Here is a 25,360-nt window from a genome sequence, read left to right on the forward strand (position 1 = left end):
GGATCAAAGCAGGCAAACTGGTGAAGCACGGCCGCGCGCTGCCAGCGAAGGGGCAGAGCTGCTGGGCGCCTCGATGCAGGACGTGTGGCACCGGCATTACAGGCCAAGAACACCCAACAGTCACCGATTTGCAATTTTTTTTTTACTTCCCCTCTTGGCTCTCCAGAGGGACCGGGGCTGGGGGGCCCCAGGGCTCGGCCCCGGGGATCTTGGCGTCATCTGTCTCTGCCCCTCTCTGACGTCACGGAGGAGTTCAGGTGACGTCAGAGGCCGCGGCCCCGCGGAGTGGGGGGGGGTGGCGCGGTGCATGCCGGGCCGCGGGAAGAACAGGGCGCCGGGGGCGGCGTCGTCTCCATGGCAACCGGGGGCACCTCCGCCGGCCAGGCCCCCTCCACGTGACCGAGGTCGGTCACGTGATGTTTGGCTGCCGCGGAGCTGCTTCCGGGTCAATGCGGGACGCGGCCGCCGGGCCTGGGTGAGCGGGGCCGGGGGGGGGACGGGCGGGCCCGCGGCTGCCACCGGCCGTCACCGGCGGGGCTGGGCGGCGGTATCGCGGTGCCGCAGCGGGGGAGGCCGCTGTCACCCGGGGGCGACTCGGGGTCGGGCCCGGCAGGGCCGTGTGAGGGCATTCAGGGACAGTTTAACGCTTGTGTTGGAGGCGGCTGGGCCGGCGGAGGCTGCAGCGCTCGGGGCGAGGCCGCTGGGGCTTCGGGGCTGGCGACCCCGACCTGCCGGGGTGCCGCGGAACCCACGTCGCGAACCCCGCAGTGAGGCCCAGCAGCACAGACAAGGACCGACAGACGGGCTCCCCGCCGGCTTCTGCGGCGGAGTTGGTTTTTCCAGCAGCCCCTGAGGAGATCGCTGGTTCAGTAGCACAATGTCAGAGTCTAGGCCAGAAGCGGGTCAAGTGACATGCCTGGCGTGTCTTGTGCAGTTCGCGATCCCCTCGCCACAGTCCCTGCCACTACCATTGGCCACTTCCAGAAGCGTGGGACTGTGGTGGGTGAGGTGACAGTTACGCTTGCTTTGGTGAAGCCCCTGCCGGTGTTTCGCGTGCTTGGGGAGCTTGCCCGGGTGGCTCACAGGGTCAGTCTGTCTGCCCTGATAGTATTCGTTCATCTGTCTCTCAAGATCGCTTCAAAAATTATTTCCCTGAATCATGTCTTAGGAAGGACAGAAGGACATACCGGCTTCTTTTAGACAGATGTTTGTTCTGTTGCGTCCATTCCTTGTGCTTTGTTTTTCATGTATACAAACACGTCAAAATGTGTTTGGCATGTGACTGGTTAGGACCAGCTCTGAAGGCGTTCGAGTGGCACTGGAACTCATTAGAATGTTATTAATGATGTAATTCTCTTGAGCAGTCACTTGTTCTCCTTGTAGGCATATAGCACAGGGATAGAAATATTTTTCACATCATTTCTAGTGTTTTCTTTTCACTTCACTCATCAGCTGCAATAGCCCACTGGGTTTCCCTTGCGTCTCAGGTCAGGGTCGTGCTCTTCTTTGCAGACACTTGCCATGCCATACGCTGCTGGGGCCACAGCCTGCCAGCAGAGTGTTTAAATATAGACAACAAAGATTATTTGTTGACATCTCTCAGAGACTGAGCACGTCTTTTGCAATCTATGCTGTCATTTAGAAAACCCAAAGTTATTTTAGGATATGAATGCTTGTGCCGTCAGTAGGAAAACACTCAGAAATGCACACCTTGCAAATGATCCTGTCCTGCCCTTGCACCCGCAGCATTCACCTGAAATGTGTCATGCTTGCTTTGCCTTTTCTGTTAATCCTTGCTCTCAGGCAGTTGTAGTGATTCAGAGAAGCCACGTGCATGACAGATGATTATAGTGAACGTGGAATCTACTGAGAAGGGAAGTGGGAAAAGGTGACTGCCCACTCCCTGACATTTTTGTCACCTGGCAGCGGCATTGGTGTGCAAAACTAAAGGAAAGAAAATGTTTGTGATTCAAATTTGTTGAATTTAAATGTCACTAGGGGTTTTTTCAGTTCTGGATTACTCTCATGCTGTATCTGGAAACACAGTTTTTTGCCTCTAGTGTGATGTAAAGGTGACTTTCTCCTGTTGAATTTCCCGCTGATGTTTGCTCAGCAGATAACGAGGAATGGAGTTGATAAAAAAGCAACATGAAGGACAGAAAGCTTTATGCATGGGGGAGGTCCAGAATTTCCAGACCAGGAGGTCTGAATGTGCATTTAGAAAGGAGCGTAGTGAGCTCCCAAATCACTCTGGAGTGAGGCCTTTCAGCCTAAAGCCTTGGCTCTCAATGCAAATTGTTCCTGTAGCATGTGGAATGTTTTAGCATAAAATGAAATGCCTTGTTCCTAATGCATACTTGGGTTTGAGGATTAGGTTTGAGATAGGAATCAACCAAGATATTGAAGGCTAGAAAAGGTGTGTTCGGTTTTTGATTTTTTTTTTTTAAGACAGACCAGTGCTTTTAGTCCCTTTTGTGACACATAAACTTGATATATAATATAAAAATTGTAACAGGTTTCAGTCAGCTTGCTTCTTATTATACTGAAGTTCTTTGAGATAGAGGTTTTTTAGGTAGTCTGTTCGGGAAGAAGTAAAAGTAGAGCTTGTTAAACAGGTGATTCTTGACAAAGGGAACCCAAACCTTAGTTAAAATCACTTTTGTTCAGGATTTTATATCTATCCTTGCCTGTAATAAATCTGAAGGAAAGTTTATGGCAGCAGGCAGAAACTTTAATTCAGCATTGGTCAGCAGCATCACTTTCAGCATGTGTGGCCCCACCATGAACTCAGAAGTTCTGGAGGTCCAGGAGTCCTGGAGGTGCAGGTTCATGTGCAGAACGTACATATCTGCCTGAGCTGGGTTTTGCTAGTCTACTAGAAAGGTAAATACGCAATACTTGGTGAAAACGCTGCTCCATGACTAATTGTACACTGTAGGAAGTCTGCAGTTGATTCCTGCAAGTTCGTGCCTTGCGTTGTTCGAGCGAGTGGATGTGGGTCTCTCCTCTGTGTCCGTGACGGGTAGCAGGCTCTGCTTTGGAGTACGAGACCTCTGTGAAACCTGGGAACAATGCGGTTCCCTTCTTTTGTGCATGTATCAAGCTTGACTCCTTTGTTATCCAGGAAACCATAAAATACCAAGTTCAGAGTATGTGCAGAAAAGTAGGACAGATAAGCTTAGTTCCACCTAGGGTACGGCAGAACGCCGACCAGCGCCGTATCTTTGTGCCAAGTATACTTCCAGCTGACACTCGATATCTTTCTAGGCAGGTCAGCAGCCCGCGATGTGGTGAGTCCTTTTTCCTGTGCTGTTCCCTTCTGTGACATTTATAGATACGAAGGGCACGTTTATCGTCCAGATACATTAAGCAGCTGCAAAATTGAATTGGCAAAACTTCTTTTTGGACTGGCCAAATGATGTGCTCATATGTGCTTGAGAGCGGTTCGTGACACAGCAGTTGTGTTCTAATTAGAAGCCCAGGTTTGCAAGCAGGATGGAAGAAACTTAGTTCTTTGCAGATGTCAGAGGAGAAATGATGATGATCCTTCTGAGGCCAAAGCTTGCTTTGAAGGAGCTGCTGCTGTCAGTGAAGGTGAGAGCCCTGAGATATCCTGGGTGAGCTTACTAACAAACTCGAGTCTTTCCATGACACCCTGTGGGCCAGATGGAAGTCTTGCTAGCAGAGGCCCTTGAGCTCTGGGCTGTTTACAGCATTGGCCTGATTTTACAAAAACAAACCATAACCTGCTTTGCATAGAGTTTCTTTCTAAACAGTTAGGGAGCTGTGGATCCTTTTTCCTTTTCTTTCTTCCTCATCCAAAAAGCTGATCTTGACTGAAAGTCCTGAGTTAGAGAAAAGGGAAATTACAGGATGGAAGCACCTGTTTGAGCAATCTCATAAACATCTGTCTGCTCTTTCTCCTCCTTGCTGCCCTGGAAATGTGTTTGAGAATATCTGTGAATATCTCTCAGTCCTTTTGTGAGGTACAGAAGTCACCTTTTGCAGCCAGGGGCATACTGGGAACTGTCCTGTAAGAGCGTGTGGGGCAAGGAGGTCTTGCACTTGGCCTGTAATGGTATGATTGAAAGCATGTTTGTGTAGCTTGGGCCCTCTGTTCAGTTTTGGTTTCTTTTCAGGTAATGTTTTACTTGAATTTGAAGTATGACCAGTTAGACTCATCTGCAATTCAGAAGTAAAACCCATGACCCGTCTGTTCATTTTGTACTGTGTTCCCAACGACCGCTACTGGAGATGATTATTAGTTGCTGAGTGTTTATATGGTCTGGTTTTTTTCTGCATTAACTAGAAGTCCAAGAAGGGAGCATGGACCAGCCCAGCGGGAGGAGTTTCATGCAAGTTCTGTGTGAGAAATACAGCCCCGAGAACTTCCCGTATCGTCGTGGACCTGGTATGGGGGTGCATGTCCCAGCAACTCCACAGGGCTCGCCTATGAAAGGTAGGCTTCTGGTCTTTCTGAGCAGCTGGGGGTTCTGGGGGGGGATCAGTTTCTGGGTTACTCTTGCTTAAGTTGAAAGAAGAATCACCCTGAATTGACCGGAAAAAGAAACATCACGATGTATTATAATGTGTTTCTTACTGAAGAGCTGAGAGACTGGAATCTAACAAAGGAAGTTGATCTAGTGACTGAACCGGTTGCTGTAAAAAAACAAGTAAGTTTTCCTACAGCGTAACAGGATCAGAATCCTGCCAGTGAAAGATGGAAATGAGGCCCTGTACAGTGCTGAGTTTTAGTCTTCCCTCACGCTCTGACGTTAGCGTTTGGTTCTCAGGTTGTACAGATGCGTCCGAGATTGACATTTATCCCACCAGAACTGCCCCTTCTTTGTGTAACCTCTTGCCCATTTTGATCTGTGAGAGTAATTTAAATTTCCGTCGGGTCAATTTGTATCATAACCAGCCCCAAAGGAGAAAACAGCCACAAAAGTCAGCTGGATGAAGTTCACAGTAACTGAGTTTGACAGAGGAGGAAAAAGGGCCTGAGTTCGGTTGAGGATAAAACATACCGCGTGTCACTCAAAATTAACACCAACAGAAAATTGGCCTGATGGGCTGTTCAGTCAGTGCTCTCTCTCCTCTGTGTGAACACCCGCTTACCTGAGCTGTTTGGATGCTGAAAAGAGGGCACGTGTGTAAGTCTTAAAATGTGACCGAGACATGACTTACAAGTACGTCATGACTAATTCCCGAAGTACAACACTACCCTTCAACAAAGCTGAATGCTAACGAGCCAGGAAACTTAGATCACGCCAGATAATTGTCTGCTGCTAGAATCCCCTTCTAGTTGTGTAGCTGTCAAGTATTAAGCAGAGAGAAAAATGGCCACCTTTTTAGGAAAAAGCTGGTTGTTAAATTTTAACAGTTTGATACTCAACAGAGGTGGGAGAGCTGTATTGTATGTGAAAGAGTGTAAGACTGATGGCTTGCCTTGCCTAAATGTGGATTTCTTGTGTTGAAATGGTTTCCTGTTACAAATCCACAGCTTTTAACTTTGTCATGTTTTGGCCTTAGCAAATCAGGCTGTGATTGAGATCCGAGTCCTTGTCTGTGAAATAGCTGCGAGAACGTTTACCTGCATGAGGAAGAACTAGAGCAAAACCAAAGCAGAAATGTAAAAGGCAGAGTAGAGACCTAAGTTTTTCCAGGATGTAAGAATACTAAATGTTCTACGTTGTTGGAAAGGGAAAGCTTAGAAAAGAAACACTTAAATACATCCTTGCTGTTACTAACCCCAAGTGGACTAAGTACAAGGAGATAAGGGAGTCTAACCCTGTGCAACTTATGGTCCACCTACTCCTGTGTCCTATCTGCAGTAGCAGATGCCTGGGGAAGAGCAGAAGTTCTGACAAGAACTGATATGAGACATACTATAAACTACAAAGGACTGGCCCGTCCTCGCTGCGATGTGGACAGAAATGCGTGTAGTAACTGAAGAGCACTGATAACTGAGTGGTACTTTGTGTTTAGACACAAGAAGACTTCTTGATTGATGTCAGTCACTTGTCGTACAATCCATGTTTATCCTGAGATCCTTAACATGTGTAAATTGCGGAATTACTGGTAGATCTTTTCTTTTGCTGAATGTCATGTTTGTTCATGCTTGTTGTTACTTTCTGCAGCTAAGCAATGCAGTGCTGACCAGAGGGCATCTTCTCTTTTTCCCTGTTTCAGATCGCCTCAACCTTCCGAGCGTGCTAGTACTGAACAGCTGTGGCATAACCTGTGCAGGGGATGAGAATGAAATCGCTGCCTTCTGTGCTCATGTGTCTGAGCTAGATCTTTCTGACAATAAACTGGAAGACTGGCATGAGGTAAAATGGTTACATGTGCGTCTTTCTGAGTAGCTTTGATGGTTATTACTATGACTGCAAATGCATTGCAGGTTATATGAGTTCTTCATTCATTTAAAGGAGAAAGATTTCCATTTTTTGTGGCTTTTTTCTCATCTTTGAAGCTGATGCTTATTTACTTCGACAACAGCTGAGCAATAAACGTGATGAATTTAATGCATTTGGGCACTTCACTCCATTTACCTTGTGACTTACGATCTAGGCCTGTGGGTGACAAGTATACGGCTATGTATTTTATTTTTTTTTTAATCGTGCGAAGCACTGGAACTGGCATTTCTAATGGCAAGAGGTTAATGAGCAGTGCAGTTTTATAACAGAGTAAGAACTGAGGAGGTCCGAGTAATGGGAGTTGATTCCCAGCTTTGCCACTGATCCTGTGATGCCGGGCAAGGTATTTATTCTCTCTCCGCTTTTGTTTCCATCCGTATCTGCAAAACAGGTTTAATAACGTTTACATCAAAGGATATTTCTGAGGTCTTGTTAATTAATGATAAATGCTAATGTAAAATCCTCTGAAGCACTTGGATGAAATATGCTAGATAAATGCAATGTAAAACAATTGCAATCTGTTCAAGTGTCATTAGCAGTTCCTCACTGGCTTATGCTCTGCTTTTATGTTAGTGTTTATTGGTGACAATACGTGGAAAAGAACAGGATGTGCAACATAAAAATTATCACATGTTTCTGATGCATCAAACTCCTGTGTCTTTAAACGGGTAGTGAACGCAGTGTTTGCAGAAAGGTCCCAGCTCTGACATGGGGGTCACAAAGTCAGAAGTGGGATGGGTTTCCCTGTTATTTCCTTGTTAGCCTAGAAGATATTAGCTCAGCGGGTGGGAGAGAGATCTTAGGCTTGTCTGTTGAGATCAGAGCCAGGGAAGATGATTTTGTGCTGAGGGCGTATCTGCTAAGAACTGGGATGGTGTCTCCTGATTTGTTTTATTCTGACCCCAAAAGGCCCTCTCCCACCGTAACGAGGTGCTGCCTCTGCTCCCTGTTCTGCCTGTTACTCTCAGTGGGGCTGACCTCGCCTCTGGTAGGCAGCGGGGAGAGCTGCACATACATTTGTCACTCACAGCTGTGTGCTGCTATTTTTTCAGTCTCTTTAGGCTACCCTGGATGGCACAGTTTGTCAGCTTCTGCATGAGCCGCATTAAAGCTGGATCTGGAAGGCTTTCTGTGTACTTTGGTCCCTTCCTCCGAGACAGAATTAAGTTTTCATAGCCCATCCGCAACAGATAAATAGCTACCCAATCTTAAAAACTGCCAGTGATGGGGATTCCAGATCCCTGGGTAGCTTGTTCCCATGCTTAGCTAATAACCTCACAGTCTAAACTATGTAACTTAAGTCTCCCATGCTGCAATTTAAGCCAATTGCTCCCTGCCCTGTTCTCAGCAAGCACGGAGGAGCATTCATCGCTGTTCCTTACACGACAGCCTTTTATACCCCCGAAGAAGAACTTTCATGTCTCCTTTTCCTATTTTAGTATAATACTGAAAAAATCCAGTTCTTCCAATTGTTCATTGTAGGCCATTTTCTTAAAATCCTGTGTGTTTTTGTTGCGCTGATGTCATTCCAGTTTGTCCACTTCATTCCTAAGACATAGTGCCCAAACATGACATCACCTAAGATGAGGTGTGAAGCGAGGCAGACCGATTACCTCCCGCCTCACGTATGCAACACTTGAATTCAGCCTCCCCATGAGCCAATTGTCCTTTGCTAGCAACCAGGCCTTGTTATTGGCCTGTGTACATCAGGGTCTGCCCCATCTCCTCCCATCCCAATTGCTTTGTGGAGTGGAGCTCTCTAGCCAGGTGTTCTCTGACTTGTAATTATTTTCTGGATGAATGTCCTTTTTCCCAAATGTTACTACTTTGACTATCCTTGAACTGAACGTCCATCTTACGGGTTTCAGATGGCTTCACTTTGGCCTCTAGTCTTGTACTGCAATGTGATGACAGCCTTTCCCACCTTAGTATCACCTGCAAATTAAAACACATAGCGTTCAATTATTCTGGTCACTGCAAACACGAGCGGTATTCTGCTAGAACACTCCCTCAGCATGTCTGCTAGTTTTGTACTGAACTCTTAACTTGCAGTGCTGGCCTGGGTGCTGGAAGTCCCCAGTTTGCCTGTGCGACTGGTGTGCGGATGACATCAGAAGCTGTCATCCCCTTATGCTACTTCCCACTGGATCAGGTACCCAGTCGAAGAGGAAAACTAGATCGACGTGGTGTGTTCTTTACAAATTGCTGCTGCCTGGCTGTTCTGTTCACTTAATCGTTATTAGAGGACTACAAATTGATCATCTAAATAACCAGTTGCCATATCTTTCTGTGTATTAGCAGTATCTAGGTCAGCACCTACCCAGGTTGCACGATCCGTTGTGTGTCCCACACTCCAGGCCTGTACAGTCATCTTCTCTGACTTTTCTTTCTCTTTCTTGGTCTTTCTTCCTTACCTCTCTGCCACTTTGCCCTCAAGTGCGCATCTGTACACACAAAAAGAGAAAGTAGCCCCAAGCAGACTTACCTGAACATTTGGATTGATTGTAAGAAAGCTGATGTTTTCAGAGTAATAGAATCAAATCAGAAATTAATCGTTTGTGTACAGTGAACTTCTGTCTGTCTTTTACGTTGGGCAAAACACCGAGGTCTGTGGCTAGTGGGGAGCAGTGGAAAGCTGAGCAAGTGATCAGTGTTGGCCAGAAACTCAAAGAGACGTGCCCGTTGCCTCCCTGCTAAAAGGGGGGTATGGCACGCTGGCTCCTGTAACGTGCTGCTGCTTAAGCTTGGTGTCGAGGTGGATTTTATGACCTCTCCCAAGAGACTGGCTTTCTCTTATCAAGCTGCTCGGCGAGCGTAATTAAATGAACTGTTGAAGTGAATGAGCAATTAACCAATCAATCTAGATCAGTGAATAGTTGGAGTATGAATTACAGGTACTTATCCAGAAACCTTATTTTTTCCCCCATATCATTTCTTTGGCTTGTGGTGATTCCGAAGGGCCCCCTTTTAGGAGACGGGATATTATTGCATAAGGTCCGATTACTGCCTGATACGCATTTCTTTCTTTCTCTTTTTTTTTTTTCCCTCCCCACTTAGGTCAGTAAAATTGTGTCCAACGTTCCCCACTTGGAGTTTCTAAACTTGAGTTCCAACCCTCTCAGTTTGTCCGTTTTAGAGAGGAGGTGTGCTGGGTCTTTCGCTGGTGTTCGCAAACTTGTGCTCAACAACAGCAAAGCTTCCTGGGAAACAGTCCACACAATCCTGCAGGAATTACCAGAGTAAGCATGGGGAGTTGGGCGTAGAAAGGGGTGCTTGCTGCACGCAGGTCAAGGCTGCCTTATCAAACCACATGGTGAGGGATGAGAGGGGTGTGAGGATGCAAACATGATCGGTAGAGAAAAAGGGAATTTTTATCTTTGGGAGCTTGGGAACTGGCCAGGTGAATGCTTTACCTTGTCTTGAAAACTGAACTTGCATGGCGCTGCAAAGCCTGGAGCTTCTCATCCAAATCTAAATACCAGAGATGGATAATCACCCCGACAATGTGGGAGGTGACACGCTTTCCTCTGAGTCACTGCAGAATGAATGGTGCAGTGCGTACCTGTACTAATAGCTTTTGAATGGGATGTAATTCCGAGGGTCTGGCCACTCATCAAGTAATATTTCATCGTGCTTTTCTGTGCAGAAGTGTTGATTTCTGTGGCTTGGCCACGGTCCACCTTGGCAGTGGCATTCTGCTTCCGCGAAATGTCCTTGGTGGCTTCATTTTGGTAACAGATTCCTCTTTGTATGGCTTTGTAAGCAGAGATGATGACAGCAGTATATCCTGCGTGGCCAACGTACGCTTCCCTGGGATTAGGAAAGCTAGTTTAGTTGTCTGAAAACTTAGTGGGACCTGTTCTTTCTTTAATGGGAACCTTTGGCAGAACCAGTGATGTGGGGAAAAAAGTGTCATCTGTGTTGTATAAAAACACCTTTTTTAATTAAGCGATGAGTGTTGAAAGCAGGTACCAATCACCATTGGAGTTGGGTTGGTGGCTTGTTGGGCACAAATGTGGAACACCACCCTGAGCAATCTGTTACACAATTAATACTGGGAGGCGAGGGGAACACTTAGAGGTGTTTTTCATCTGTGGAGGAAGTTTATGGATGGGAGCGGAGACACAGTCGAAACACTCCGTTTGGAGTGCTCAAAGGTCTTCTCTACACCAAGGTTTCAAATCACATAAGAGCTGTTGCAGCAAGTCGTGTTAAAATCGCACAAGCGTGCCCCTGTACCCGAGAAGGTAGCTGTTTGTCAACATATGTTGAGATGATGATACGATCTTTCTCCCCCTGTGCAGCTTGGAGGAGCTCTTCCTGTGCCTTAACGACTATGAAACAGTGTCTTGTTCTCCGGTTTGCTGTCAGTCTCTCAAGTTACTCCACATAACTGACAATAATCTTCAAGACTGGACTGAAATTCGAAAATTGGGAATTATGTTTCCATCACTGGACACACTTATTCTGGCTAACAACAACCTCACAACCATTGAAGAGTCAGAAGATTCCCTAGCAAGGCTGTTCCCCAACCTGCGATCCATCAATTTGCACAAGTCAGGTGAGAGCCTGGAAGCAGCATGCTTTTTCTTCTCAGCATAAGAGTCTCTCCTCCCGAGGAGGTGAAAAACACACTTGCTTTGTGCTCTTTGAAACTTTGTCCTTGGGCTGGTTGCCTCTTAGGCCCGTGTTAGCAGTAAGTAGCCTGCAGTCAGCATTGCTTCCTGCAAAGTATGAGAGGGGGCAAGTGAAGGCAGAAGCGCTGAGCAGGAGCCTAAACCTTTGGGATAGTTCTGTTGCTGTCGCAGAGATGAAAATGCTCAGTGACCTTTGTCTCAATCTATTCTGGCTTCTCAGCAGAATTGCAAAGCTGTTGATAAATGTAGTCCCAACAGAGCTCTCATGTTGAAGTCCAGTTTGCTAATGGTGCTAATGCAGGGCCGCATGAGCAGATGTACTGAAGTGCACTCACCTGAAGAATGTAGCATTAGGAGAGGAAAACAGGCAAGAAATCAACATGCCCATCTCTGGGGGCTTTGCCTGCTGGTTTTGGTAGTTAGTCATTATCTGAAAAGATGAGTCAGAGCAGCGTGGACTGGCAGTTATTAGAAATGAGCTGGCAAAGGTTTTTTATGTTGGTAGTTTCCCTCTGTTTCCTGTCCCTGCCTCAGGTGCTCCTGGCTGGAGAAGGGTAAATAAATGCCTGACAGTGGAGGGGATGAAAGAATCCCATTTGTCTTTTATTCCCTGTTTTATCTTGGGTAAAATGAGCGTATGTGTAGGTATGTGGCATGTAAGGACCGAGCGTTCACCAGCAAAAGCTGTCTGTCATCTGTGCTCAGTTATTAGAAGCTCACCACAAGTTATGCTCGAGGCTGCTTTCACACTTCAGCCCCAGAGAATTTTCAGCCAACGCTCCAGGAAGAGAATAAGCATTTGGCATATCAGGAAGGGCACCTCGCGCTCAGCGAGAGGGAGCTGCAGGGCAGCTCGTGAGGGCTGGGACATGTCTGTGAGACAACACGTACGCCAGGAATTCTTCTGCAGGAGTACTTAATGCATCATCATCTTTTGTTCTTGAGAGCTTTATATGCTGTGCAAGTGATAGTTAAGTGTTAGCCAAGGTGGAAGGTACTTTATTAACATGCTCTGCAATGTAAGCATCAAGGAATCCCTATAATAAAAGCTTAAAGCTAACTAGAGGAAGAAAAGCCTGTTAAGCTGGATTTGAAAGCACTGTCTCACTGAGGAGCAAGTGCTCTTGTGGTAAGTAGTTTTGTAATGTTGATGCCAGGTATTTAAGAACTCTGGATTCTGTATTGTATTTGATGTTCTGGGAGCTGAAAGTCAAGTAGAAATCCCAAGGAAGATGTTAAACATTTTTTTATTTTTTTTAGGGAAAGCTGCTGCACTCCAAAATTCTGTCATGTGAAGACTCTAAACTGGCACCTCTTTTTTGCGGGCTCTTTTAGTTTAGTGGAGATCAGGGATGAGCTAAAGATAATGGTTTTTAGTGAAGTTATAGCGCGACAGGGTCACGAAGGGATGAACAGATTTTCCTGCCGAGGCGGATGCCATGGCTGACAGCAGTTTCTCCTTCAGAGGTGGCTGTCTGTCTCTCTGCACTAGCTTTCTCCCAGCTCCGAGAGCTTTTTGGCCCTTCCAGAGCAGCATGATTCAGAGAGGTACCGGGCACTCTCTGGTGATGCTGCGCCCCAGAGATCAGGTGGAAGAGTTCTCCTGTCACAAACTTCAACTCAATTTGTCTGTGAATGTGGCTGTTACTGATACCCAGAGGATGGCTTTAGGCATAGGTGACCTTGGCAGAGGTGTTTCAAGTGCTATGGGGAAGGGAAAGAGCCCCTTCTTCTGAGCTGTGGTTGTGACACATGGTTTGGGCTTGAATTTGGCATTTCCTGACGGGCTTAGCTCAAATGAGACCCCCCAATTTTGTTTGAACCGATAATTTTTCTGTTTTTTCACATTTTCTGTACTGTGTGGGTGAAGCTGTTGAATGTTGTTTGGAGAAACCAGCTTTCTAACTCACGCTGCCAGTGTAAGCTTCTGGAACAGTCATCGGGAAAGCATCACGGTAAATGTTTCCGCAGTCGCAGCACAAGGAAGCGAAGATGAGTAGTGTTGATCTCGCCACATAATCAGGGCTGTACTGTTGCTCGATCCTCAGTTTTTCGTTTTACCTTTGCTTGCTTTGTTGTCCCAAATGTCAGGTCTTGAGGGGGCTGGAACTGAGTTAAAGCCTTTTTCATTAAATGGCTGGATGGCTTCTGGGACTGTTTTACCATTGGGTCATGAGCGGAAATGGGACCCAAGGCGGTCATGGATGCGAGGTAAAGCCATTTGATGGCTGTTTAGTGATGCCTAGAATGACAGAAGTCCTGATGACTTTAATACTACTTAAGGCAGCATCCCTTTATAGGTGCAGCCATCATAACTGATGCTAGGCAGTCCTCGGCAGTGAGGCCAAAGACTGAATGGTCCATAAAAAACTTAAGCTCCCTAGTCAGCCGTGGAGATCATCCTTCTAGACTTACAAAACAGCATGAGAGAATTTAAACTACGCTGTCTTGTAAGCAAATGAAGGTTTTTTGCAGTCCCTCATGAGCAGAAAGCAGACTTCTCAAAGAAACAGCAGCTGACGCTCGGCTGTCACTTATGTTCTTTGGCTGTGTCTGATTATCTTGGATACATGATGTATTATCTGTGTTTGTTTAAGCAAGTCTTTTCTTCCGAGCAGGTCTGCATTGCTGGGAAGACATTGACAAGTTAAATTCTTTTCCCAAGCTCGAGGAAGTGAAATTGCTAGGAATCCCTTTGCTGCAGTCCTACACCACTGAGGAACGCAGGAAACTGCTAATAGCCAGGTCTGTTGCTTGTTTCTTCTGCTCAGCAGAAGCGTTACATGGCAGTGAATGGCTGGGAGCGGGTAATTGGAGGAAGAGACTCCTAGGAGATGGAGTTTTGTGTGAATTCACCACTCGGAAAGATTTGAGGGTTTTTTTTTGTTGTGTGGGAAAGTGAGAGTAATGGAAATGTTAAGTCTAACTTCTCTACTTCTCGGAGAATTTTTTGAGTCTCATACAGGCCTGTGCACACGTGAGGTGAAATGAAAATGCTTGGTTTTGAATTGTGCTTGGAGAAGCTGCATGGGACTTACCTTCTCTCTCTCTCTCTCTCGGGGACTGAGGCGTGAGCTACCTGGCGTGATTCTCCTGGTGTTAATGTTGTGGCACGTAGCTTTCAGTGGTGACTGTCTTGCAGGACACCCTGTCTGGGTTTCTCTTCTTGCTGACTGTATTTCTTGGTGTCTGCATGCAGGTTGCCATCTATCGTCAAGCTCAATGGAAGCATCGTTGCCGATGGCGAGCGAGAGGACTCGGAGCGATTCTTCATCCGATACTACATGGAGTTCCCGGAGGAAGAGGTCCCGTTCAGGTATGAGTTCTTTGTCGTGGAATGGAGAGCAGGAGCAGAAGGGCGGCGAGGCAAAAGGAAAGGTGACTGAACAGATGATGGTACAGGGGAAATCTGGGCTAGCTGTTCCATGAAAATACCATCCCTCGCCTTCCTTCTGTCTTGCCTTCCTCAATCTGTTTTAGTTAACGTCGTTATATTAGAGTGTTGTCTGATGACTTGTAGAATCACTTCTGAGTCAAAATTGGTCTTAAAGTGTCCGCGTCAAGTGCCATTAAACAACATGACTGTTCAGTTCATGATCTTCATTGCTTCCTGGCCTCCCCGATGGCTAGCTTCATAATCCACCTGTGTTTGGGAGTCCCCGAAAGCCAGTACAGAGCGTGCTCTCTGGTGCCAGGCCGTGGCATCCAATTCTCTTGACCATCTGGTGTGTGGAATGTGACTGGTGATGGGAAGCTGTCCCTTCACTTTCAGGCCCGCAAATCGCAAGTCTGATGGTTTTTCTTTGCCAAAAAAGTATGCCCAATGATCTGTTAATCTTGGTAAACTAATGAACTTTGACAGATGCTGTTCAGTCGGTATCTCCTCTGTGCCAGCATCTACTTACTGCTTCTTAATGGGCTGAGGAAGGATCATGGAGCATCAAGCCACTGCATTTACGTGCCTTTTGCCCTAGAACCCTCATGCACTTTTCAGACAACAAAGCTTCATAGCCCGTTCTTTACAGAAAGGGGGTAGGACAAGAGCGTGTGTGCGTGTCTGGGGGGAAAGACAGAGGTAGAGAAGGTCAAAAGTATGGCCCAGTACAGATGACAAAGGTGCAAATGGAATCTGGTCGGTGTTTCCATTGGCTGGTCAGCGTTTCCCCCAGCTTAACTCTTAGGTAAAACGTCTCTTGTTTTTTGGAAGCGCTGTGTATGTGACCTGCCAGTACAGGGCACGGGAAGGCTGGAATGGGGAATGAGGGCATGGCGTTTTGTATGAATACTAATAGGTCCGGTCATTATAGCATTTGTTAAAGCTGTACTGGGGTCAGTTCAGAGGCAAAGGGTACTAATGTAATCAGGGAGACAAGACAGCTGCTGATCCCTCTTGTGCCTTTTTCTGAGGACAAGTCCTGGCTTCTAATTTTAGAAGCCCTTGAAGGGGAAAAATTGAAATATTGGAAGGGATAGCAAAAGAGGTGGAGAATGCAGGAGAGAGGAAGGGGAGACAGGGACTGCGAGCTCGTGGTGCTGCTCCCACAGTGGATTATTTTCTGTAACATTTTATTTCTGAGAAAATTGTTTCATGTCTCTGTGTTCGTGGCTCTAGAAGGGGACAACAGCAGGGCAGCTGAGCCCAACAGCGAGGGGAGGGGAACTAAGGTGTGAGTAGCCCTTTGATCCTGGTAGAATGAGTGTGCTGCCCTGAGCTCAGGAGGAAGGGTTTGTGCGTGAGAGGGAAGGTAAATATTACCTGGCAGGCTCTGAATCTTTTCCTGCTGGATTTGCACCTCCTGATATTGTGGTGGCAGGTGTCTCACATGTCCAGGACCCATATATTGGTGAGAAGGACACGGGGCGGGGGGTAGCTTGAGACACGCGTGATGCTACTGTTAGGACGTGGACTTTGGGAACAGGCTGTGTGCACCCATGTCGTTACACTGTACCACACACAACTGGGGTCGGTTTCCAGGTAGGAACTCCTGTAAGAAATTACTAATATCTCACCCATTCAGAAAAGCTGGGCTGATCTTGACCAGCATGCTAGCTTTTTGCTGTTGTGGTAAGATACAGGAGAATTACCTCCCCCTCTGATTTCTTAACCTTTAAACACTGTTACTGTCCTTTTCGTGGTCAATGGGCTCTTTGTCTGAATCCCTTCATCTGTGCAGCGTTTCCAAGAGACTTGTGCAGCTACTAAAGAGGGTTGTTCTCTTCTGGAGGAGTTGTGTGCCACTACAGACTATTTTCTAACGAGGCTGCAGATGGCTGAGAGCGTCCCTAGCGCTGAGGGCCGGGTTTCAGTTCCTGGACCCGAACGCAGCCACCCTTGTTGGAAGGGAAGCCTGGCATTCTTTGCAGAGGGATTTTGTGTGTGTTTGTTGTTAAAGCTTCCTCTTCTTTGCTCCCAAATCTGGTGTGGTCTCTCCAAAGGTGGTTTGTAATTAAAATCTAATCAGGACACACGCTTGTTGTTGCTGGGGGTATGGCATCTGCATTGCAGTGCTGCCTCAAGCAGAGGAAGAAGACACACTTGGGCATGGAAAACTTCAGAGTGTAAGCAGCCCCCCTCCAGACTGTTGGGGGGTAGCGTGCAATAAGTGAGCAGCACGCTCTCTCACGGCAGACCCCCCGCTTGCATTGCATGCCTTCACGGGCTGCAGCTGGAAGGAATTGGAAAAGGAGGGAAATGGGAAGAATAATTTCTCTCTCTGGCTGTCGTGGGTTAGAATGGAGCGCCGAGTGTACAATCCAATATTGCTGTCTTCTTGAGTGACGTCTTTGTGTCTGTGGGTTTTTAATGAGTCCTCTGCTTGTCTGGTCCACTGTTTATCTGCAGAGTATCAGAGACACTTCTAGCCAGGCTCAGTTCTTCAGCGTCCTCTGCTCTGGCAGCCAGCGTCTGCCAGGCTGCAAGGGGCGATTATAAAAGTCTCCAGGGTGCCTATTATCGGGGTACAAAAGAACGATATGAGCCGTGTGCCTTTGTCCTTATTGATTTGAGGGAAGCCAGTCATTCAGACTCCGAACTGCCTTTGCAGGCTGCAGCTAGCATACAAGGAGAAGGCTGTGAAGCTCGTTCTGCCTGTCCTCAACATGAGAAAATTTCAGACAACATTGCCTGACCCTCCGTATTTTTACAGCACGTATTTGGGTAATTTTAGCCCACTCATGGTGATTCTCTCTCTCAGCTTGCTTGAAATTTGTCCCCCTCTTTATCCTCTGCCCACCATCAGCCCTGTTCGCTGCAGTTTCCCTTAGCGCATGAATCGTGGCAGTACTTCTGGTCGGCGCGTGAGAAATTATTGCTGGTCTGCAGCGGAACTGTGCCGCAAAGAAATTCTCCCCGTCGGCGGCACGTTGGTTAGCGCTGGCTCTTACTGCGGGTGGTAAAATAGTCTCCCCTCAGCACTAATGGCTTTTCCAAATAAATAGGCCTGATCCTATCACCCAGATGACTGTGGGAGCAGGGCACCAGCCTGCCTTTGGACGCTCTGCCCTGGGGAGGGCTCATTTTGTCCGTGAGACTGGGGAAGTCCTAGTGAGTTGTGGCCCTTACCTCATTTCCCGGCAGACAGAGGCTCTGCTGTTCTCCAGGAACATTCCTGCCTTCAGCAGGACTCCCTGGGGTCACCCGGCCTGCCAGGTCCCATCATCTCTCGACAGGCGCCGTGACACAGCACCGATCGCATTCAGCTCAGACTCGGGTGGGGAACAAAAAGCGCTTTCTGTACGGCGCATAGTGGAGGGCCTCTGAAATGTTACCTTTCCTCGGCAGCTCTCGGTCTTTGTCATTTCAATCACACTGTGTTTTGTGTTGCCGTTTCTCCTCTCTCCCAGCCAGGCAGGGGATATGCAGCCTTGCCCGATCGCAGCAATACCCGCTGAAGGCGGCGGGAGGGTGAGCCAGGCTTTCCATCGCAGGGGATGGCTCCCCGGACGGACCGTGTGAAGGGCAGTCAGAGGACTTGGCTCCAAGGAGAGAGTGACGGTGAAGCGTGTGGCTCTGCTAGTAATAACTCCCATGTTGTTTTAGAGTAGGTGTGAAGGATCAGTTGGCAAGAAGTCCCCTGTTTGTTGTTAGCTTCCAAACCGTGCGGCAGCTCACCTTGATTTGGTGATCTTAGAGATCCTGTGCTCAGTGGAGACAAGGTGACTGGAGTGGATGGGCTTTCTGGGTTTTATTTTCTCCTTTTCAGCATCTTGCCTGAGAAACGCTCTGTGCTCTGTGAAGTGTCGTGCTGGCAGGGGAGAAAACACTACTCATGCCATCCAGATTTATGGATGTCTTTTCAGGTCATCAGACTTGAATCGGAGGGAACGTTGCCACATGCGAGGAACAGTCAGCTCCACAAAGTGTGAGAGATTTGGTGGCAAATGAAGAAGAAATCTGGGGTTTTTCCTTTAGTTGCTGCTGGGCGGGAGGCTTGTATGGAGAGAGAGGCATGCACTTACGGGCTTTGAATGCTAGCTCGGCAATACTCTTCACTTGTGAGAGCCTCATCTATCCTTCCCACCTTGAGCAAAGTGCCGGTTAAACTGCGAGATGTTTCGGAAGAGCCATATGCCAGCTTGTCACTGACGTGGAGGCTGAGGACAGCTCATCGCTGTCTAGGTTCTGGTTTTAGCTCTCCTCAAAGAGTTCTGGGCTTTAGATGAATCACTCCTTGGAGTCTGCGCTTACCCTCTTGTCATCCGGTCACTGAATTTTCGGTGCAGATGTCGGTTTGTACTTTGCAACCTAGTGGCGTCCCTGGATGATTGCAGCTAAAGTGGGGTGGCATCATCATGTGAAACAGCATCTGAGTTGTGAAACGTGCACTGGCCGTAGGAGCAACTGTAGCGTAACTTTGCACTTGGTTTAATTTTTCAGGTATCACGAGCTGGTCACGAAGTATGGGAAGCTGGAGCCCTTGGCAGTCGTGGATCTTCGGCCACAGAGCAGCGTGAAGGTGGAGGTTCACTTCCAGGATAAGGTGGAAGAGATGTCGATCCGTCTCGATCAGACTGTGGCAGAGTTGAAGAAGCACTTAAAAACTGTAGTGCAGTTGTCAACAAGCAACATGCTGCTCTTCTACTTGGACCAGGAAGCTCCTTTTGGTCCCGAGGAGATGAAATACAGCTCACGAGCACTGCATTCTTACGGCATTCGGGATGGAGATAAAATTTACGTGGAGCCCAGAATGAAATAGCCTCTTTTGACCTTGTGAGTGCACGCCCGTGCACACACATGCCCCCACACACCCACACACATGCATTAAGGAGTTTTTGCAAGGTTTTTATTTCGGTCGGTTGGTTGAGGTTTGGTTGCGTTTCTGTAGCAGGTGATTTCTTAGCCCGGAGGAAGTGCCCTGATCTGAGAACCATGCCCGCCACCCACTGCAGGTGACCTTGAGGTGACAATTGACTTCAGTGCGTGTGTTTCAGTGTGTGCAATACCTTGATGTTTTCTTCGATGCTCCGGTATACTCGTGATTTGGCATGAATGGTCAGTTGTTCAAGCTAAAGAATGCTAGGGTCCGTAAGGGAGAAGATAGCTCGGTGCAGAATTTGACCTGTTTTTTTCTTTTCCTAAATTTTGGGAATTTTGGCTCCACCAGAGCGCCCTTTGGCCTAGCTATCTGACTGTGACTCGAGCTTGCTGAAGTATTTTTTTGCAGCTGGGTGCTATCTCAACTTTTTGTTGCGCTCGAGTTCACGGAAAAGACCTAAAACAGTATTCCGCTTGATTCAGAGCTCAGGTACTTAGTGCATCCACTTAACTCCACTGGTTTGGTTTGTACGAGTGCACAAAGCGGGGGAAAGAAAGAGACCTTATTAGAAAGAAACAACTTATTTTCAAAACGCACGCTCTACAGCCACACTGCTATTCTGATTTTGGGGAAAAAAAGAAAGTTTTGATTTCTATACTCATCTCACACAGTGTCTGCGACCTGTAGCCCTGGCAGTCTGGAGGCAAAGGGACCCTCGCTGTGTGTGTTGCAAAGGGAATTTCGGAAGGTGGTGGATGGGCGTTGCGTTGGAAGGACTCTTAGAGTAACAGGTCAAAAAGGGGTTGAAGAGCAGGTCCCCCCGTTGGCCGTGATTCTTCCCCGCGATGCTGAAGAGATCCTCCAGTATGCACTTAACCTTGTACCAGTTTGTACTGAAAGTGGAATGGCTAACATTGCTCTCCTGGGAGAGAGTAAGAGTAAAGTTGTAGTTTGTGTTTGTTGCTGTTGCACCAGAAATGAAACCTAGCACTTTCCCCGGGGGCCCCTGGCTGTGGGGTCCCTGCTTAGGGTCCGAACTAGGAGAATGTGTTGGCTCGGATCAGTTTCTAGAAGGTGAGTAACAAAGCATCTAGGCTCACGTTTGTTGTAAAGCAGGTTTTCACTATCTGTATTGGCTTCCCCCCACACGCACCTCGTAGGCATTGTGTGCTGCTGTTTAAATTAGCCCCCGTTTTCTACTGCAGAGCAGATCCCCTTTCTTGTGCAATGAAACCCTCCTTCCTTTATAACCCTTGTTTCGCTTTCCTGTGTCCTCCCTTGTTCCTCTGTTCCCCCGACAAGTTGAAGACTTTTCAAATTACCTAGTTATAAGCAGCTGCACAGAAGTTTTTGAAGCTGTGCAGTGAGGGCTCTAGTTACACATGAACTTCTGACCTTAATTTTGAAATGCTCCCTTATCCCCACGTGCACTTTCTTTCCCATGATGCTTTTGTCCACATCACCGAGCTCCTTTTATATTCTTGGAGTTGTGTATTTCTCTTCATATTTTACTTAGATCGTGGGGTGGGTTAGGATGGGGGTGGGACAAAGTATTATCTCGTAGTCTTCAGGTTCAGGATGTGGGGACCGTTGGGAGGGGAGTAGGTCCGCATCCAGAGTAACAATTAAAAGTGGAAGGATTTAAGACAAGTTAAGAATTTGTGCCTCATCCCCCTGCCAAAAATGTCAGTCTCCCGGCCTCGTTGAGATGAGCAATAGGAAACGGAGCAAGACTCACCGTAGGTGGCGTAGAGGCCGCGGCACGTAGCTGCGGAGCCGTGGTACCCGTAAAACAAAAGAGCAGGGAGATGGTGGCAGTGTAACATAAGATGATGCTTTTATAAGCTAGAGCTTTACTGAAGATGTATTTTCCATTTGGGCAGAGAAAGGCGTTTGCTGCCTTATAGCAGAACTCTTAAGCCAACACTTCTGTATGATATATACATACAATCGCATAGGAGAAGTTGTGTTTAATAAGATATTTTGTTATAAAACAAAGTTTTATGAAGATATGGTTGTTTAATATTAGAAGCCTATTTCTCCCCTTGACGTCCAGTTTAAGTAGGTTATTCCTCAGTCGCTGCAGTGCCAGAGGTAAGCGACCGACAGGGATGCAAAAGTATCTCTGACCTAATTCTATAGAGCAGTAATTGCCTATGTGGGTACATTTATGGCATTGTAACTGGTATTAATGAGATGCTGTAACTATTGACCAACTTCCTCAGCACAATTAAATGTCTCGGTTTCAGAGAAGGAAATAAACAAAGACCATTAAAGAATTGAATGGGATGTTAAAGAAGACCCAAGTATGTGCTTTTAAGTTGGCTCGCCCACAAAAGGGTGGCCTGTCCACAGAGGGAACGGTGCTGTCACTGCGCCAGCTCAGGACTGTCAGTGAATCCTGCTTTTATTTATGGCGGACCTGGTGGGAACTGGAAGATGGAAAAAGAGAACTCCTACTGGCATCCGAGGTCGACAATGTAGCTGCCGGGGATTTGGTGCTAATATTTGGGCTCCCCTGGTCTGTTCGGGTCAGCAAAAGTCACCGTGTGAACATCGCCACCGTGTCACTTCATCGGGGGAAGGTTGTTTCTGGACGATGTTCTCAAGCCACTCGCCTTCTGCGCAGCTAGCAGAGCTCCCGTGGGAAACCACAGATCTTGGCTGGCTTCTCAAGGAGAAAGAGGCAGATCTTGGCTGGCTTCTCAAGGAGAAAGAGCCACGTCCAAAACCCGGGGACAATTTGTGTGTCCAGAGGACTGACTTTGAAACGTAGGGCCAAATGGTGCGCAACCAATGTGGCAAAATATCCCAAGTGGGCTCGCTTTCCTTTTGTAAAATCTTTTGGGAAAGGGTCTTGCGTGTGTGCCGTGTTACTGCTTAACAGGGGATCATGTCTTGAGGAGAGAGGGGAGGGCTCTGAGCGAGAGAGGGGGTTTGGGGCTGATGGTGGGTGCCGAGAATCCGGGAGGGACCTGAGACAGCGGGAGCTTTGATTTAAATCGATGCGATGTCACGAGGGGCTGTGTCCCGGTGTTGTCAGTATAAACCTGCTTTAGCAAAAGGTCCCCGGTTCTATCGCATTCCTTTGAGAAAACAAAATAAGAGTTGCAAGCTTCTCTAGCTTTTGTGTCCTTCTATCCGAGGGCTACTTTTGTCAAGAACTGTCTTGTTGTTCATGCTAGTTCATGCATAAAAGTCTGCCGCGGGCAGTCTACGCAGTGGGCAAAGCACCTGGTTCGGGAGGAATTAGGTGACAGCTATATACCAAAGTGTCGCACGGCTCGGCGTGTCGAGATTAGATGCTGTGCCATTGTGTTTTTGGATACATTCCTATTGAATATCCATGTTTTGACCAGATGTTTCGGGTGGATCGCCTCAGCGGCGATGTTACGAGTAAGCATGGCGTGGCGACTGTCCTCTGCCCCTCGGTGGGGTTTGTCACCCCCTTTACTGGGTGGCAGATGATGGTGCAGCCCACGGGGGTGCCTGTTGCTGCTGGGGAGAGGCTCTCGCTTTGCCCTCACCCGCTGGGGTCTCTTACCCGCAGAAGGCGACGCGGCGGCTCTGCCTCCCTCGGTTGCCGTTTTTGCTTGTAAATGAGATTCTGTAGGTTCTGTTCGTGTGCAGATTTGAAAATGCAAACGAGGTGCTGAAAGCAGCCCAGAGGCTAAAATATGTATTCCTGGCAGCTGGGCCTCCCTCATTTCAATGTGGCACTTTTGTAGGCGGTAGAGAGACGCCTTCCCCAGAGCAACGTTAGAGGGGCTTTAGCCATCTCGCGCCTTTGCCTCTGTGATTGCTTTTCTGCAGTTACTGGAAACTTCAGATATAATTTAAACATGAAGGTCTATTCTTGCTCCCTATTGATGATGCATCCATATGAAATTTTGAAGAAAAAGGAAGAACTGTAAGTCCATCTTGTTTTTTATTCTGGTGTCTCTCATGGGGAATATACTTCCCGCTCCCACAGTTTGCCTTTGGTTTGCTCGCAGACTTAGCGGTGGAATTCAGGCCAAATAGGTAATTGGTTTGGATCAGTTCAATAAACTTATGTAAGTTTTTACACAAAAAAAGTGTCTCGAGTTTTGCACTTCTGTGTTCCCTGATGCAAAACATTTCCCTCCGTCTCACCCACACACTGAACACGCACCTTCGGGAGAGTAAAAGCTCCCGGGATTATTTGTTCTGCTGAGTGTTCGTGCCAGCTGCCTGCCCGGTGAGCTCGGGCACAGCCACCTCACTTGTGCGAGATGCCACTTGGCAAAAGGAGGATTCACGGTGCTGGAAGAACCTAGTCCTCTTCTGGACTGTGCTTCTCCATGGCGGTGACTCATCTCCACTTCCAGGTGAGGAACGAGGCTTGAGCTCGCTGTTACCTGCTCCGTGTCCTCGGTGAGACTGACCTTAGGGTTAAAACGAGTTTCAGCCTTGAGGAAAGGCTTGTAGTTGCTGGTGGGGAGGGCAGTATGGCCCACTACAGCAGTAGTCAGGGGCTTAGCCCATGGTGGCCAGCACTGAATGACCCTGGGGAGAGCCACAGGACGTAAACCCCTCACCTGGGCTCTTCCCTGGGCTGGGCCGGGTCCCTTGAAACAGGAATGCGACAAGGCGCTGCCTGCTGAGGTCAAGCAGCCAGAGAACCCTTTGTCTCCTCTTTTAATGCTTGGGTTTTCTTGAGGTCGGGTATGGGAAGGAAGTTTTCTGCTAGAAGAAAAAAAAAAGAAAGTGCTTGTTTGTTCAGCTCCGATGTGCTCAGCACTGCATGACGGGAGCATCCCCTGCCAAAAGAAAACAGCCTAGAAGACAAAGTCTTCCCCAAAGAGACAGTGAAACCTAATCGAACTTCATCAGTGTAGACTTGCCCAGGACAAACAGGACCAGAATATTAAACTGACAAAGGAGCGGAGGGAAACCTATTTTCACCAGTTTTCTCTGTCTTACAAAACAGGATGAGAAGAGTCAATTCATTTTCCTGTGGCTGGTAATGTTTAAAATTTCTATGGGAAGGAAAGGAAGAGCCAGGGTCCACGGAGTGGCAGGCTGGAAGTAATCCACCCCTGGAATATCAGTCAGTGCTTTATAATCCCCCTGCCCCCTAAAGTAGTTATTGGTTTAGAAAAAGGAAAAAATAAATTAAACAAAAAAAAAAAGCGCAAGCTCCCTGCTAGCAAGGCCGTGCTTGGGGGATAAAGAGAAAGCCAACTCTGGGATTTGTTGTGGAGGTGGTGTACTGCCCGGTGCCCTGATGGACGAAAAGAAACTGCTGAGGTAAGATATAGCACTTCGAGGGGCGGAACTTACTCAACACACTTCTAGGAGAGCCCAGGGTCCTGGAAAAAAAGTCTGGGCTTTTAGGTGGTTCTTGTTTGGCTGCTGGCAATCCCGTCCCCTCTCCGTTCCTGACGAAGGGCGAGGAGCTGGTGCCCGAGGAGCGCAGGAGGAAGACCTACCTCCTAGCAGGGAAAGTAGGTAGTAAAAAACCCCCACCCAAAAAGTCAGAAGGGAAAATCCTTCTGCCAAGGTTGGGCTGTGCGGTTTTGTCCGTGGGAGCGTGGCCATCTTCCCACGCCGCACTGCTGGGGTTGGAGCACCGCCTGTCTTAACTGAGCCTTAGTGCAGGCTGTAAAAGTCAGCTCACTAACGGGGTTCTGCCGGTGGCTTCCTTCGCCCCTCGGCCACTATTCTGCCTCTCCCTCTCTCGTCTGACATGTGAATGAAATTAAAGCCAAGATCTGTTCTCGGGCTACAGATCGGGCTCGGATGAAGAGCTTTGGTCTCTGTAACGCTGTCTGAGGCTTGCAGCCTGCAGAGCTCTGGCAGGTACCGCTCTCCAGGGCTAGCAAAGGTCCACAAGAACGTGCAGGAGCCAGCCCATGGGCACGGGTGGAAACGTTCACTGAGCAGCAGCCACCACCGAGCGCCGAGGAACAATGAGCATCCTCTGTAGTTGCTCAGCACGGGTGGCCACGGGGCACAGGCACAGAGGGCCAGGGCATCCCCACGCAGCCCGTTACATCCCCGTCCCCCAAACATCTAATCACACACT

General features: G+C 47.9%; 1 protein-coding gene across 3 annotated transcripts; it reads left to right on the plus strand.

Moving 5' to 3' along the window:
• The first annotated feature begins 374 nt into the window (after window positions 1-374).
• TBCEL (tubulin folding cofactor E like) lies at window positions 375-23,387 on the plus strand. Of its 3 annotated transcripts, none has more exons than XM_074894771.1 (8): window positions 375-475; window positions 4,310-4,459; window positions 6,193-6,332; window positions 9,477-9,658; window positions 10,724-10,980; window positions 13,675-13,801; window positions 14,256-14,372; window positions 18,933-23,387. In XM_074894771.1, the coding sequence occupies exons 2-8, from the start codon at window positions 4,327-4,329 to the stop codon at window positions 19,249-19,251; spliced, it is 1,275 nt and encodes a 424-aa protein (XP_074750872.1). In that variant the 5' UTR covers window positions 375-475; window positions 4,310-4,326; the 3' UTR covers window positions 19,252-23,387. The 3 variants fall into 3 exon arrangements, with proteins under 3 accessions (XP_074750872.1, XP_074750874.1, XP_074750873.1); XM_074894773.1 differs by lacking the exon at window positions 375-475 and adding an exon at window positions 594-879; XM_074894772.1 differs by lacking the exon at window positions 375-475 and adding an exon at window positions 899-3,594.
• The last annotated feature ends 1,973 nt before the right edge of the window (window positions 23,388-25,360 follow it).

The sequence above is a fragment of the Strix uralensis genome, chromosome 26 (genome assembly GCF_047716275.1).
Source record: "Strix uralensis isolate ZFMK-TIS-50842 chromosome 26, bStrUra1, whole genome shotgun sequence".
Lineage (NCBI taxonomy): Eukaryota > Metazoa > Chordata > Aves > Strigiformes > Strigidae > Strix > Strix uralensis.

What these genes read in the sequence shown, in the direction of transcription:
- TBCEL (XM_074894771.1), top strand. Translation starts at nt 4,327, where the DNA reads ATGGACCAGCCCAGCGGGAGGAGTTTCATGCAAGTTCTGTGTGAGAAA. An exon ending in CATCAATTTGCACAAGTCAG is followed by an intron (nt 10,981 to 13,674) that starts GTGAGAGCCTGG and finishes TCTTCCGAGCAG; the next exon opens with GTCTGCATTGCTGGGAAGAC. An exon ending in AGGAAACTGCTAATAGCCAG is followed by an intron (nt 13,802 to 14,255) that starts GTCTGTTGCTTG and finishes GTCTGCATGCAG; the next exon opens with GTTGCCATCTATCGTCAAGC.